The sequence below is a fragment of the Myotis yumanensis genome, unplaced genomic scaffold, assembly GCF_028538775.1.
Source record: "Myotis yumanensis isolate MYYU_CA2020_CCGP unplaced genomic scaffold, mMyoYum1.0.hap1 SCAF_14, whole genome shotgun sequence".
NCBI classification, from domain to species: Eukaryota; Metazoa; Chordata; class Mammalia; order Chiroptera; family Vespertilionidae; genus Myotis; species Myotis yumanensis.
The window spans coordinates 50024938-50039391 of record NW_027223765.1 but is presented as its reverse complement, the minus strand read 5'-3'; the positions used below and the strand labels follow the sequence as shown (position 1 = coordinate 50039391).

Below are 14454 nucleotides of genomic sequence, written 5' to 3'. Positions count from 1 at the left end.
GAGGTTGCAACAAGGCCTTTCTACCAGCAATTATTTGGCTTGGGAGGCAAAGCCCTTCTCCAAGACGCGGAGACGGGGTCTGCTTTTCATACCTGGCACTTACCTGAGGAGCCATATGGTGCCGCTTCTCTGCGGGGCTCAGCACCAGCTTCTAATTTCCAAACGAACTTGTCATCTGGCCTTTTATTTCTTCTCTGGAGAGTGCCGGGAACCTGTGGGCGGCACAGAACCTGGAGCGGTACCCCCCCTCCCAGGACGTGGCTCCCCGCCAGGTGCCTGCAGGGAGCCTTGCAGAGGCCCGGCCTCCCCGAGCCAGCTGGTCTAGGACAAGAAGTCTGTTTATGGTTGCCTTTGGGATTTGATTAAGAGGATGATATGCACATGATGGTGAATGGTTGCGATTATTTGTTAGGAAAATAAAGATGGCTTTCACATTTTTTAAGGCCTTGTCATTGCAAAGCCTTTCCTCCCCTCTCTTCTACTGCTTACGACTTCCTTTCTGGAGATCAGAGTAGACAGAGCTGTCTTAACTCTTCGTCCCAGCATTCCCAAAGTGGTGTGCATATCCAAGACTCCCTAAACTCGGGAGTTGGACCAAGTTTGTGGACTGTGACGAGCATGATGAACTTAGAGCCCCAAGTCTTCTTTCTTCTCTATAATTGAATGAATGCCTTGTTTCTCAAGAGCTGGTCATGATGCTCCTAAGAGATAGCTGCAAAGTATTTTCCATGATGTCATCTGAGCGTGCGTGGTTTTCTGTTTGTTTGTTTGTTTGTTTGTTTGTTTTTGTCTCTCCTATATAATAGCATACCACCGGTTTGGGTGAGTTTTTACTTTCCCTAGTTTTGCATGCAGCTGGATGACAGAATGTTTTCTTTTCTCAGACAAAAATAGGTGCTTGGTGCTTCCCAAAGTCATCGTTAGGGTTAACCTGGCTTAGAAAGTGCACGAATCTGCCCTGTCACCAGCAGGAGCATTCTAGGATGGACAGAAATACTCCTGTTACTGACGATTTTTCACTACACGCTCTGTATCCAGATTCAGGGGCTCTTTCTGACAGATGGGAGCTGCTGCCTGTCCTCACACAGGGCTCAGGGCCTGGAGGGCTTTTCACGTAGGAGGCGGCTGAGGGATGTGAGTGCCAGAAACGGGCTCTGACTCCAGCGCTGCCAGGGCAGGCACTGACATATCCCGCCGGCTCGGGAGGCACGTTACACGCTGGAGACGAGCAGGGAAAATGGTAAAGTCAGCTCCGGAGCCGGAGCCGGAGAGAGCCCTAGCCTCCGGGTTCGCCAGCATGGTTGCCGATTTCTCTTCTTCCAGGAGAGTTCGCTGGCTTTTGTTTTTCCCTTGGAGAGAGAGGGAAAGCCCCCAAGAGATGGGGCATTTGCTGGGCTCTTTCCTGAAGAAGGAGTTTCTCTGCTGGCAGTGAGAAACGCATGCCGTTGTGTTCCGCGCAGGGTGGGCCAGCGGGACGTAGCCTGTGTCCTGCTGTGGGAATCATCTCAGACAGCGGAATGGGCCGGTCACCTGTGCGCTTTTCACCCTCAGGTTCACCAGTACTACAGCTGTCTCCCAGAAGAGAAGGTTCCTTATGTCAACAGTCCCGGGGAGAAGCTGCGAATCAAGCAGCTATTACACCAGCTGCCGCCGCATGACAATGAGGTAAGGGGCTGGGGGGCCTTAGGGAGCCTTCCTTGGAACCTTCCCCGAATACCCGCCTACCTTTCCACAGTTGGAATGCTGTGATCAAGATCTCCAAAGAAACATTCTGGCAGTTTAGTTTAGGTTTTAGCTTCCTTAATTAGAGCCAAACACAGCTCTCAGACACCTTCTGGAGAGCATTACCAAAAAGCAAAATCTCAGTATGGGCTGGATTCGCCTGGCACTGCCAGCGCTCTGAGGTTAACCAGGGAGCACGAAAGTTTGAAGGCAGAGTTCAGGCTTCCTTAGTTGAAGAAGAATGGGCGAGGCTGGTTTCCTGAGCATCTGGGACGGTTGAGATTCCCTGGGCAGTTCAAACCCTGCAAAGACTTTGTGACTCTCTTGAATTTTCAGCCTCATCTCACGTTAAATGAGTGCGCACATTTCCCACGCTCCACGGCAGCAGACATTCTGTGCTCAGATGTGCAGCTCTGAAAATCTGTGTTTTTGTCGTTTAAAGTCCAACTTGCTGAGGTCACCCTTTGCACCCTTGAAAGTCTGGCTTGCAGGCTGTCCTATTCTCTGAACCCACACCCACAGCGCTGTGAGCAGGCATTTATCTTGGGAGATAAATTGATCCTAAAGGGACATTTATAAATATGCTTTTAAAAGCTCCTCATGCTTGAGGGGTTTAGATTTGTAAACTAACCATTAATTTTTAAGTATCTGGTTTGTAAAAATTGTAATCCCATAGAATTGAATTTTCCACTGAACTGGATTACATTTTAAACAGAAACACGATTTTCGCTTGAAAAGAAAGGTAACCCCTTGGTGAGACACCAGCTACCCACTGCCCCACCCGCAAGCTGGATACCAGGGAAATGACTGAGTGCTTTTTAGTCTTTACCTCCCCACATCTGAAAGAAAAGGGTAAATCAGGAGCCACGAAAGTACATTTGAATAAGTGATAAGTGGAGCAAAAGCTTACACCAGGGGTCCTCAAACTTTTTAAACAAGGGGCCAGTTCACTGTCCCTCAGACCGTTGGAGGGCCGGACTATAGTTTAAAAAAAAAACTATGAACAAATTCCTATGCACACTGCACATATCTTATTTTGAAGTAAAAAAAACAAACGGGAACAAATACAATATTTGTATTTGCATGTGGCCCGCGGGCCGTAGTTTGAGGACCCCTGGCTTACACGCTGAGGCAGCTCCTAGAAAGAGGGCCGTGATTCCCTTTCCTAGTGTTCATTTCAGACTTCGTTTAAAAAGTGTATAAATAATGCTTCCTCTTTAAAGCCGAGAGCAAGCCTTGTAACCTGACGCCCAGTTAACTAACTTGGAAGTGAAAATGCGGGTTTTTACAAGCAGGAGGGGTGTGCCTGTCTTTAAAAGCTTGTCCATAAAGTGTCAGTAACCATATAGTCCGGGCTGCTGGGGGCCCGGGGTTCTCTCCCTGGGAGAAGCATCCACATGAAGATGGACTCTTTTTCTGTTAACTTTTTACATGACAGAGGGACCTGTTCCGCTCTGTTCTGCTTTTAATGGTTTATTCTGTTTAAGGTTAACTGTGGTTTCATGAAAAGAGACCTTTCAAATCCCCCCTTCCTGCTGCTGAGAATTCCTTCCATGGGGCCCAGGAGGCAGTTTCACCCATTTAGACGTGGCCCTGTGGGGAACAAAGGGTGATCCTAACGTAAACATTTGATCATTCTTTTTTTCACCCAGAGAAGACAGTTTTGATATCTGCAGCCGCCCTGGTTTTCAAATTAGGCCGCGCCAGCCTAGTTCAAAGGCCCCCTGGAGCCATCTGGCTGACAGGCATCTAAGCATCTCAGTTAACCTTCTGATGCTCAGATTATTCTGAAGTGAGGCAGGCGGTGGGGTTAGGGCACTGTTTGCCAAAGTGTGGTGGGCACGGGACTTGAGGTGGGACACGGGAAGGCAGTGTGTAAGACTGAACCATGTAATGAGAGAGCACTTCCTCGTAAGTTGTATTTCATTCCTCGTGGATAATGAAGGGAGAGACAGTTCAGTGGGGCAGCAGCTATAGCTTGGAAGCTGCAGCATTAAGAATCCGCATTTCGGGGCCTCCCACAGGCAAAGGTATCCAGGTAGAATCTAACCATGTGGTTCCGTCCTCACTCTATTTAGTTTATGTTTGCCCTCTGATTTTTACAGGTAGTACAGGTTTGCCGTTTATAATCATAATGCGCTTTCTTTTTAAGTAAACCTAGTCAAGTTTTAAAAAGTGAGTCAGTCAGTGTTAAAACAGTATTAAGTGTTATTGGTGGAAATGGGGTCTCCCTTTCCTCACTGAGGGCTGGGGGTGGTGTCCTTACAACATCTCGAGAGAAAGAATTTTCTGAGACTCGCACAGGAGAATGAGTGATTTTTCTTTGCATGGAATTACATCCCTGGGTCTCCAAAGTCCCCTTTCCCTCAGTCCAGTCCTGGAAGAAGTGTAGATGGGGCTTCAGTAGAGCTAACACCAGAGCCAGTGTCTAGGTTTCCCTCCATGTTGGAGCCGGGTCCACTTCAGCATCAGGCCAACTGCGGTCCATTAGTCCATTGTGTGTGGGGAGCGCATGGCCGTGGCCATGTAGGGGAAACCAGGGGAGCCCCACAAGCCAGGAGTCAACCAAACACACCAAGAGCCAAGAGGAATGAAGAGAGCGAACTCCTTTGTTCAGGGACCAAATATCCCAAATGTCACGCCTTTGTGGTGGCCATGCCTCCCCTGGCCAGCGACCTCCCAGGTGTGACTAACAGGAAAGCACCTGCAGCAGTCACCCCCCAACTTTACTGAGCGTTTGTCTGCCACCCCTTTGCTGGGCCGCTGGGGAGTGTAAGGTTTTAGCTTCAGGCGAAACTGCCCAAGTGACATGCCCATAATATTTGGCCTTCCCTCTGCTCCTCTCCTGTTATTAATAATTTTCCTATTATTAATCACAACAGTACCATTAAGTAGGTAATAGTTCAAGACTCTGACAAAATTCTCAAGGTATGCAGATGTAAGGGAAGAAATGGAAATACTGGATTAAATGTCTTTGATGTCCCTCCCTTACTTGTGTGTCTGTGTCTGACAAGAAGGTCCATAGCTTAGTGCAAGTTGATGCATTAACCAAAGCCCAGCAGGTGGCTTTTTCCTCCGACTCACAGAGAAGCAGGCAGGGACTCCCATGAAGCAACAGATGCTTTTGAGCCAACTCTTCAGTCTCAAGCCTTTGGTTCCCCATTTTCCCAACAGTGAGTTGAGAGAAGAGAAGCTATGAGCCCACTGACAATGGTTATGGCTCGTTGGCTGGGGGCCATCATTGGTGTCAAGGACCACTTACCTGGCACCGGCCATGAAAGTATCAGGACCCCACAATTAGTTTGAAGATGCAAATCCATTTGAAAGAAGGATAAAGTCCCAGATCTGGGAGTGGGGGCTCAGTGTGGGGAGCAGAGTGAGGCAGTGAGGATGAGGAACAGCTATGGACCTTCATCCTGCCCGAGCCTTGGGCTCCAGAGTTTGGTGCCTTTAGTCAGCTCCTTTAGGTAGAGACTCATTTCAGATGTCCCCAAGCCTGGCCGTGTTTAAGTCCAGGCCAGGACCCTAACACCAAACAGGAGCGCGTTTGCTAAGAAAACAGGCCTGAGCTTTGGAATCCTAAGGCGACGAGCGAAGAGTGACTCTTCCATGCCACCTCTGTGTCCCTTCAGGTCCGATACTGCAACTCCCTGGATGAGGAAGAGAAGCGGGAGCTGAAGCTCTTCAGCAACCAGAGGAAGCGTGAGAACTTGGGCCGAGGGAATGTCAGGCCCTTCCCAGTCACCATGACGGGAGCCATTTGCGAGCAGGTGAGCATGGAGGTGGGACTGCCCGGCTGGCTTTCCCTGGCCTTGCCCTTCACGCTCACTTCCTGAGTGCCGCTTGGGCCAGCCGCTGTTCTGGGCAGGGGGATACAGCAGTGAACAAACGTTTAAAAGCTTCATCTTGCCCTTGTGAGGAGTTATGTTCTAGGGCAAGTCGGACAATAACATAAATAAGCAGGATAGAAAAAAATACAACAGGGAAGGGGTTAGGAAGTGCTGGGAGTGGGGCTGGGGTTGCCGTTCTCATAAAGTGGCTGGGCCCCTTAGTAGGTGGCTTCTGAGCAAAGACAAGCAGGAACTGAGAGAGGGAAGCACGTAGGCCTTGGGGAGGGGCAGCGGGGGCAGAGGGGACAGAGGGCCCACAGGCCCTGAGGCAGGACATTCCTGTGGGCCAGGGTGGCAGGGCAGAGGGCGTGAAGGAGGAGAACTGACAGAGGGCCAGGGCCTGGGGGTTAAGTGTCCATTAGAAAGAGTTGCGCCAAGGATTGACATATGCTGGGTTTCTATTTTAAATGCGTCCTCTAGAAAGTGGAGTTTGCCTGGGCCGGGGCCAGCGTCTTTCCCAGGACCATGACATTTACAGGGTGGTCAATGGTCATCCGCTTGGTTTGAGGGCTCTTTAGCAAAGTGCAGGAAGGCCCCTGCATTCTCCCTGGGACCTCACTGCTTGAAGCGTCTGGGTTTGTTTTTCTCTTACTCTCAGGGGATGGCGGAGGAGGGTTTTAAGGAAAGCAGGACAGTGGCGATTGCTCTGGCCAGTGGGGCCCAGTTGGTCAGAGCGTCATCCTGTACGCCGGAAGGTGACAGGGTCAATTCCCTGTCAGGGTGCATGCAGGAGGCGGCAAGGCGCTCTCTCTCTTCCCCTTTCTCTCTCTTTCCCTTTCTCTCTCTTCCTTTCTCTCTCCCTCTCTCTTTCTCTCTCTTCCTTTCTCTCTCCCTCTCTCTTTCTCTCTCTCTCATCAATTGAAAAAATAAAAAGAAAGCAAGGTGGTGGGAACCCAGCCTGTCCATGTTCACCCTGCCAAAAGCCTTCTGTGCTGACTGTCATTTTCAGCACTTCGCTTAGCCCTGTGCTTTTTGTACAGGCCCGTCTAACTGCTAAGCTCTAAAGCCGGGGTGGGGAATGTCCAGCCCGCGGGCCGTATAAGGCCCGAGAAATCATTTGGTCTGGCCCTGCCAAGGCATTAGGGGTGAGTTAATTAAATGTTTGACCAAATATAGGAGGCTAATCTTTAAGTTGATAATTTTGTATGGCCTTCGAATGATGCTAGAAATACCCAGATAGCACTTGGCGGAAAAAAGGTTCCCCATCCCTGGACTAAAGGGGCCAGTTCATGTGCTGAAGATACGTGAGCCAGATCATAGATGAGAAACCAAGATAGTACCTGAGGGGGCAGGGTGGCATTTGGGTTTTTTTTTGTTTTTGAGGTTTCAGAGGGATAGAGTAAGAAGATTCAGGTGGATGGAATGAAGGTAATACTTCATAGGGGAGCCAAAGGACCAGATTTTTAGCAGTGGGGTCTTCATCCTTAAGACCCACCTGGAGATGCAGGTCATCAACGGTTAAGATGTGGGACTCAGTGAGCTCAATGCAGGACCTCTGCCTCTCCCAGAGGCAGCCCAGTGGGGCTCACCTAAGACAGAGGAAGGTTGGGCATTTGTAGGTAGATGTCAAAAGTAGAGCAGAATAGTGACAAGCGCGTGGGGACAGAGAGATGTAAGTTTGACTCGTGCTTCTCCCAGATGACCTTGGCCATGAATGGGGATAGCAAATGCCTATGTCATAGAATGATGTTGAGATTAAATGGGATTCTGTATCATTAAGGTAATTAAACAAAGAGGCCATTACACTGAGGTAGCTCTAGTACTTTGTATGGTAGCAAACCAAAACCTAGGCCAGAATCAATGTACCAGTATCCAAGAAAACGAAACTTAAGAACAGTCAATCACAAATTCGAATCAGGCTTTCCCAAATAAGATGACTGCTTACGTTACAGCCTCTCAAACCACTGCTTTCTCTGCTTCCACCTCTTTTCTGTAAGAACCTGCCCCCGAGCTCCCATCCATGGGGCGCGCCAACCACCTCCAGTTTGGTGCTGCCCGACTGGATTCAGCATTTGCTCAAGTAAACTCTTGAAATTTTGAATGTACCTCAGTTTACCTGTTAACAGTGTGCTACTATTATAAGAGGAAGGGTTAGTGCTTTTTGTAGCATAGTCTTTCCTCTGTCTAATCACATGGTCGGGCTCCCAGATCCAGTTCCATGAGCTCTTTACTCCTTTTTCTAGAAAGCAGTTCAACCCACGGGAGGCCCATGATGTAGAAAAGGTTAGGAGGTAACGTTTCTACTCTGCAGACATTGTCCCCAGAGCTCTACCCCTCATGTGGGGCTCTGATACTGGACCCTCAGACTGTGAGCCTCATGCCAACACCGTGGTCAGCAAAGAGCCTGTCCCCGGACCCACTGCCTCACACTTGATTCCTCCCTCAAAGGCCCTCAGACCATATCTGTTTTACCCCAACCCCAGCCTTAAGCACGGGCTACCGGGGACTCTGCCTTGCCGCTTTCTGGATGGGGAAGGAGCTTGGGGACGTGAGTGGGAAGATGACGGAGGGACAGGGAAGAAGCCCTTTCCAGAGGCTGGTCTTAGAAGTGGTGTCTTTTCGATCAGGATTATGTAAAAGGATGCTAGCGGAGGCAGGCGAAGAGCAGACCTGAAAGACTGTCAGAGAAATAGTTAAAGGCGGGCACATTTGAATGAACCCACTCCCCTTATCACCTTACGGCCCCTCTCCCGCCCTCAGCCCCCACAGCCTCCTCCTCCTCCTCCTCTTAACCTTGCCTGTGCCTCCGGATGGAGTTTGTGTAAGTGTGCCTCCTGATGCAGAGTTTTCCTCTCTCCCGCCTTTGTGAGTCCTGATTTGCTCAGTTACTTAATCTTCATCTTCCTTGGTGGCCCTACGCAAGGCGAGAGGGGGAGGCAGCACGTCGCCCAGGGCCTCGTGGGAACATAAGTGCTTATGGTCGATTACGGCCGGAGGTGGCGGCCGTTTGTCACCTGTGCGCGGTATGAGCGATGGGAGCGCTGTTCACACTCACGTTTCCTTTGCCTCGCAGTGCGGAGGCCAGATTAATGGCGGGGACATCGCCGTGTTCGCGTCACGCGCTGGCCACGGGGTTTGCTGGCACCCGCCCTGCTTCATATGCACCGTCTGCAACGAGCTCCTGGTGGACTTGATCTACTTCTACCAGGATGGCAAGATCTACTGCGGCCGGCACCACGCCGAGTGCCTGAAGCCGCGCTGTGCAGCCTGTGATGAGGTCAGTGCGCCCCCGTGGGCTGGCAGCCCTGCCCGCAGCCGGCTGTGGCGTAACCCACACAGCGGGGGCTGTGGTTTTCAGCAGGGAGGAAAACCACAGGCCACTCTGCCTTCCTATACTAACCCTTTCCCGGGAGAAGTCCCCCATCCCGGGTGGCTGGCCTGCCCGGACGTGGCCTGCATCACTGAACGCACAGCCTCATGGACCCAGTGGGAAGGCAGTTGGTTTCTGTAGCTGAGGTGACTCCTGGCATTGGATCCATTCAGAATGTTAAAGAAAAGAACCATGGTATCGTGCAGCTTTAGATTTCAGCCCAAATCCCAGGGAGTAATCATCAGTAATGATATGCCACTTACATCTTTAAAAGCTGTTTTCTGAGCTTCAGAGGGACAGTTTGGTTTGAGAAGAAAGCTGGTAGCATTATTTCATTTTCCCACAATTTATAAAAGTTCTGATGAGGATCCAGGAGGCAGATGGATACTGCCTTTGGAGACCTCTGCCTGCACTCTAAGAACTTGAATTTGCTTCCCAGAGTAAGACAGCAGACAGGAACACAAGCCAGGCCTGTGCTTCCTCCCACCGGAAGCACACCCAGGTATGACCTGTGAACTGGAAGACTAAAACACCTCATTTACCTCTAAAGGTTTGGAGCTTATAGGCTCAATAAATAAAAAAAAATTGTAAGAGTTTGGAGCAGAAAGGAGAATGTTCTAAAGCTGAGCACTATTATGGGATTCATCGGGGGAAAGGTCTTGGACAGGGGTTTCCTCCTGCACAGAGTGGATTTTTGGTTCTCTCTACCCTATAAGCAGAAATGTGGGACTGTATAAACAGTACTCTCTTTTTTAGCCAGAGTTCACTACCCGCTGGGCAATTCTTCCTTATAAATTGTCCAGGAGAGATTCGCTCTTCTAGGAGGAAGTTGATCAGCCTAAACTAATTTGGATTCTAATGCTAATGGTGATATTCTAGAGAGACTCACTAGACAAGTAGTCGGGAAACAGTTCAGGTCCAGCTCGGTGATTCTAGGCAGCTGCTTTACCTTCATGCCTCAGTTTCCAAATCTGGAAATGAGTGCTCATAACACAGCATTATGTTACTTAATGGCAAATAGAACATGATGCTTTAAGACAGCGGTTCTCAACCTGTGGGTCACGACCCCTTTGGGGGTCCAATGACCCTTTCACAGGGGTTGCCTAAGACCATCGGAAAACATATATAATTACATATTGTTTTTGTGATTAATCACTATGCTTTAATTTTGTTCAATTTGTAACAATGAAAATACATCCTGCATATCAGATATTTACATTATGATTCATAACTAGCAAAATTACAGTTATGAAGTAGCAACGAAAATAATTTTATGGTTGGGGGTCACCACAACATGAGGAACTGTATTAAAGGGCCGCGACATTAGGAAGATTGAGAACCACTGCTTTAAGAGCTTTGAAATGTTTGTTTATTGAGATGTAATTCACAGAGCATAAGGTTCACCCCTTTCAAGTGTGTACATTCAGTGATTTTTAATATAGTCACAGAGTTGTGCAACCATCACTACTATCCAATCCCAGATCATTTGTATCAACCCCCTCCCCCTCTCTGAAAGGAACTCTGTCTATTAGCACAAACTTCCCTTTCCCCCTTCGCCCAGCCCCTGGAAACCACTAATCTAGTCTCTGTCTCTGTGGGTTTACATATTCTAGACATTTTATATAAATGGAGCCAGACAATGGGTGACCTTTTGTCTCTGGCTTCTTTCACTTAGCATGATGTGCTCAAGGTTAATACAGGCTGTAGCCTATATCGGTACTGTATTCCTTTCCATGGCTGAATGATATCCAGTCATATGCATATGTCACATTTTGTTTAGCCATTTTTCAATTGATGGACATTTAAGTTGTTCCCACTTTTAAACAATTATGAACAATGCTGCTATGAACATTCATGTACAAGTTTTTGTGCGGACACGTATTTCTAGTTCTCTAAGGATGGAATTGCTGGGTCATATGAAAATTCTGTTTAATTTTTTGAGGGAATCCAAACTTTCTTCCAGAACAGCTATACCATTTTACATTCCCACTGCCAATAAATGAGGATTCCAATTTCTCCACATTCTCAACATTTATTGCTTATCTTTTTTATTATAGTCACCTTAGTGGCTGTAAAGTGGTTGTGCCTCGCATATCCTTAACAGCTAATAATGTTGAGCATCTTTTCATGTGTTTATTGGCCATTTGTGTATTTTTCTTTTTTAAGAAATGTCTATTCAAATCCTTGGCCCATTTTTTTACATTATGTGATTTTTCTTTTCACTGTCGAATTGTAACTATTTATATATTGTGGATACTAGTTTCTTATCAGATACATGATTTGCAAGTACTTTCTCCCATTTTGTGGTTATATTTTCATTTTCCTGAAGATGTCCTTTGAAACACAAAACAATTTAACTTGGATAAGGTACAATTTATATATTTTTTCTTTTGTTGCTTACGTTTTTAGTGTATCATACCTAAGAAACCATTGCCTAATGCAGTGATTCCCAAAGTGGGCGCTACCGCCCCCTGGTGGGCGCTGCAGCGATCCAGGGGGGCGGTGATGGCCACAGGTGCATTTGTGTTAACTTTTTTTGTATTACCTTTCTATTCTGAGTTCAATAAATAGTTTCATAATTTCAAACTTCAATGTTTCTAATTTACACCTTTCTTTACTATATTTTACGAAAAAGGTAGAAACATTAATACATATATCTTTCTGTTTAATTGCTATTAAAATTTAAAAAAAAAATAATTTCCAGGGGGCGCTGAGTAATATTTTTTCTGGAAAGGGGGCGGTAGGCCAAATAAGTTTGGGAACCACTGGCCTAATGCAAGGTCATGAACATTTATACCTGTGTTTTCTTCTGGGTATTTTATAGTTTTTGGCTCTTTAGGTCTTTAATCCCTTTGAATTCCTATAGTGTGTAGTGTGAGGTAGGGGTTCTGATTCATTCTTTTGCATGTGGCTCTCCACTTGTCCCAGCCCCATTTGTTGAAGAGACTATTCTTCCCCAATTGAATGTCCTTGACACCCTTGTTGACAATTAATTGGCCATAAATGTTTGGGTTTATTTCTGTACTTCCAATTCTATTCTCTTGATCTATGTGTCTATTCTTATACCAGTACCCACTGTCTTGATTACTGTAGTTTGTAGGAAGCTTTTAAATCTATCCTTTAGATTTTTAAAAACTCTACATTAAAGGTCAAAACACAAATGCTCTGAGGGCAACAGATATTGCACATGAAGGTGGCTCATGTTAAGGCAACAGTGAGTGGTGATGAGTAGGACCAAACTGAGAACTCACCACTCACCTGGGAGCAGCAGCCCCTCTTCCCGCCCCAGCTACTCGGCTACACGGGGACATACACTGCGTGTTGCCACATATGATATATTCAAAAGATAAACCAGGATTCCAGGTGCTTATATGGCATTTCCCACTTTTTAAAAGTATAGGTCAGGTAAAACAGATACGTGTGTTCAAAGTGCCCATGAGCTGTCAGTTTTGGGTCCTGCTCTATATTCTTCATATTTAGAACATTCTTTCTCTTATTAAAATGTGGTTAAACTAATTACAAGGCCAGACTGAAAACCGTGTTTAATTGTACTTCAGGCAAATCCAAATGTGGGAGCTGATTAGGTATAGAATGAGCATCTTCTGATCCACTTCTGTTTAAGAACTTGTCGGGGGGACAGCTTTCCCACCCTTCTAGTCTGGGCCCCTTTCTGTCCTCATGTGACGTGCATTCTCCTGGCCGGGTCCTAACCATCTGGCGTCCCCATCTCCAGATCATCTTCGCCGACGAATGCACCGAAGCCGAGGGGCGGCACTGGCACATGAAACACTTTTGCTGCTTTGAGTGCGAGACGGTGCTGGGCGGCCAGCGCTACATCATGAAGGAGGGAAGGCCCTACTGTTGCCACTGCTTCGAGTCCTTGTATGCGGAATACTGCGACACCTGTGCCCAACACATAGGTGAGGCTACGTGTGGGGCTCAGCCCGGTCCTCCTGGGACTGGACCTTCACTGTGTCTGGTGTAGTTAGAATCCCTTTGGGTGCAAATGGTAGAAACCCAACTCATACTAGCGTAAGTGAATAAAGGGACTCTCTTGGTGTACATTACTAAAAAAGCCAAGGAGTATGTTGACATCAGGTAGAGATGGATCAAGGGTTTAAACAAACTCTTTTTCTCCCTCTGTGTCTCTCCTCGGCTTGCCTTCTGTTGGCATCCTTCGGGAGCAAGCTGCCTTCTCATGGTGGCCACGATGTCCCTCCAGTTATGTGCATCTTAGCAATTGTATCCTGTAGAGTGGGGTTGTGTTCTTCCAGTATCCAAGTCAGGTTCTCTATATAGGAGCCCCATAGGCCCTGGTCTGGTCATGTGTTCTGCTCTGGAAACAAGAGAATAAGGGGTTCCTATTGGTCTGCCTGAGTCATAGCCCCACCCCTGGGTGGGACATGTGATGTACAGCCCCGCTACCAAGGGAAGGGGAGGGGCTCAGAAGGAAAATATAAACAGATGTCTTCCACTGTCTCCCTGGAAAACTCACGTGTCAATAGAGGGAGGAACCAAAGCAGCTTTCTTGGTAGGATAGTCAAGAAAACCAAATGGCTTCTGGCAAGCATGTCGCGGGGCGGGGGGGGGGGGTGAGGGGGGGGGGGTGGGGGGGGGGCTGACCCAGCCAAATACAAAGCAAGAAAACCTCAAATAGCCCATAAGCTATAAACTCCCCAAATAAGTGGCAGTTCTGAGATGGTGAAAGTCATTTTCTCTCTGCAAATACTAACCAATTTGTTCGCCCTCCAATGCCATTCCGGTCATCTATGGCTTCTTCCTTCAACTTGCCTGTTCTGGCACCTTGAGAAGGAGCTGCCCTTTAAAAAGAAAGAAAAGCTGGCCGGGGATGAAGGTCTGTGAGGCCAGCAGCTGGTCTTCCTGTGGTTTGTGCAATTCCAGGCAACGTGCTCAGATGCTGCCAGCGTCTCACCTGCGGTGGGTCGATGGGGAGGAAGTCAGAGATTTCATCAGGAACAGGGAGAAGTGGCTGTCTCCCCGGTTCAAGCATGTCAAACTCAAAGGCTAACACGGGCCAAATAAACGAGGCGTGTTGCCCATGGGCCGTGAGTTTGACATGCTTCCCTGGTCCATCAGAAGTGATGCATTCAAATATAAAATCAGCTAGTCATTTGGAGGGTTTCATGTGTGGATAGAAATCACAGCTTTGTGGACAAGGCACCTACGTGTGCTCAGTCCTTTGTTGTCGGGTGTCCATCCCAAACGGCCTGCTGCTGGAGGCCTTCCCAGGCTGGCGGCCCCGCCAGGCCCAGGGCTGAGCATCTCTGTGCTTCCCTCTGCCCAGCAGCATTCCCTCCTGGGGCCTGAGGGACACCCGGTTCCTCCCCCAGCCCTAAACACCTCACTCTCCAGGTCCTGGAGTCAACCAAGAATCCCACAGCTTTCACTCTCACAAGGTCAGAGCAGTCAGAGACAAGCTTCCTTGAACGGTAAGCGTTAGGGAATGGGCACCCTGGTTTGGACAAGTGTCTGGGCCCGTGAGGAAGGGCGGGGGTGGGACGCTGTCAGGGG

General features: G+C 48.2%; 1 protein-coding gene across 3 annotated transcripts in view; it reads left to right on the top strand.

Annotated features, from left to right (window-relative positions):
* The window catches only part of PRICKLE2 (prickle planar cell polarity protein 2), a 319261-nt gene that overhangs the window by 261550 nt on the left and 43257 nt on the right, over nucleotides 1–14454 (top strand). For all 3 annotated transcript variants that reach the window (XM_070390927.1, XM_070390930.1, XM_070390928.1), the window contains 4 exons: nucleotides 1552–1665; nucleotides 5355–5492; nucleotides 8626–8829; nucleotides 12656–12842. In XM_070390927.1, the coding sequence (XP_070247028.1) occupies nucleotides 1552–1665; nucleotides 5355–5492; nucleotides 8626–8829; nucleotides 12656–12842 (643 nt within the window). The remainder of the gene's footprint in view (nucleotides 1–1551; nucleotides 1666–5354; nucleotides 5493–8625; nucleotides 8830–12655; nucleotides 12843–14454) is intronic.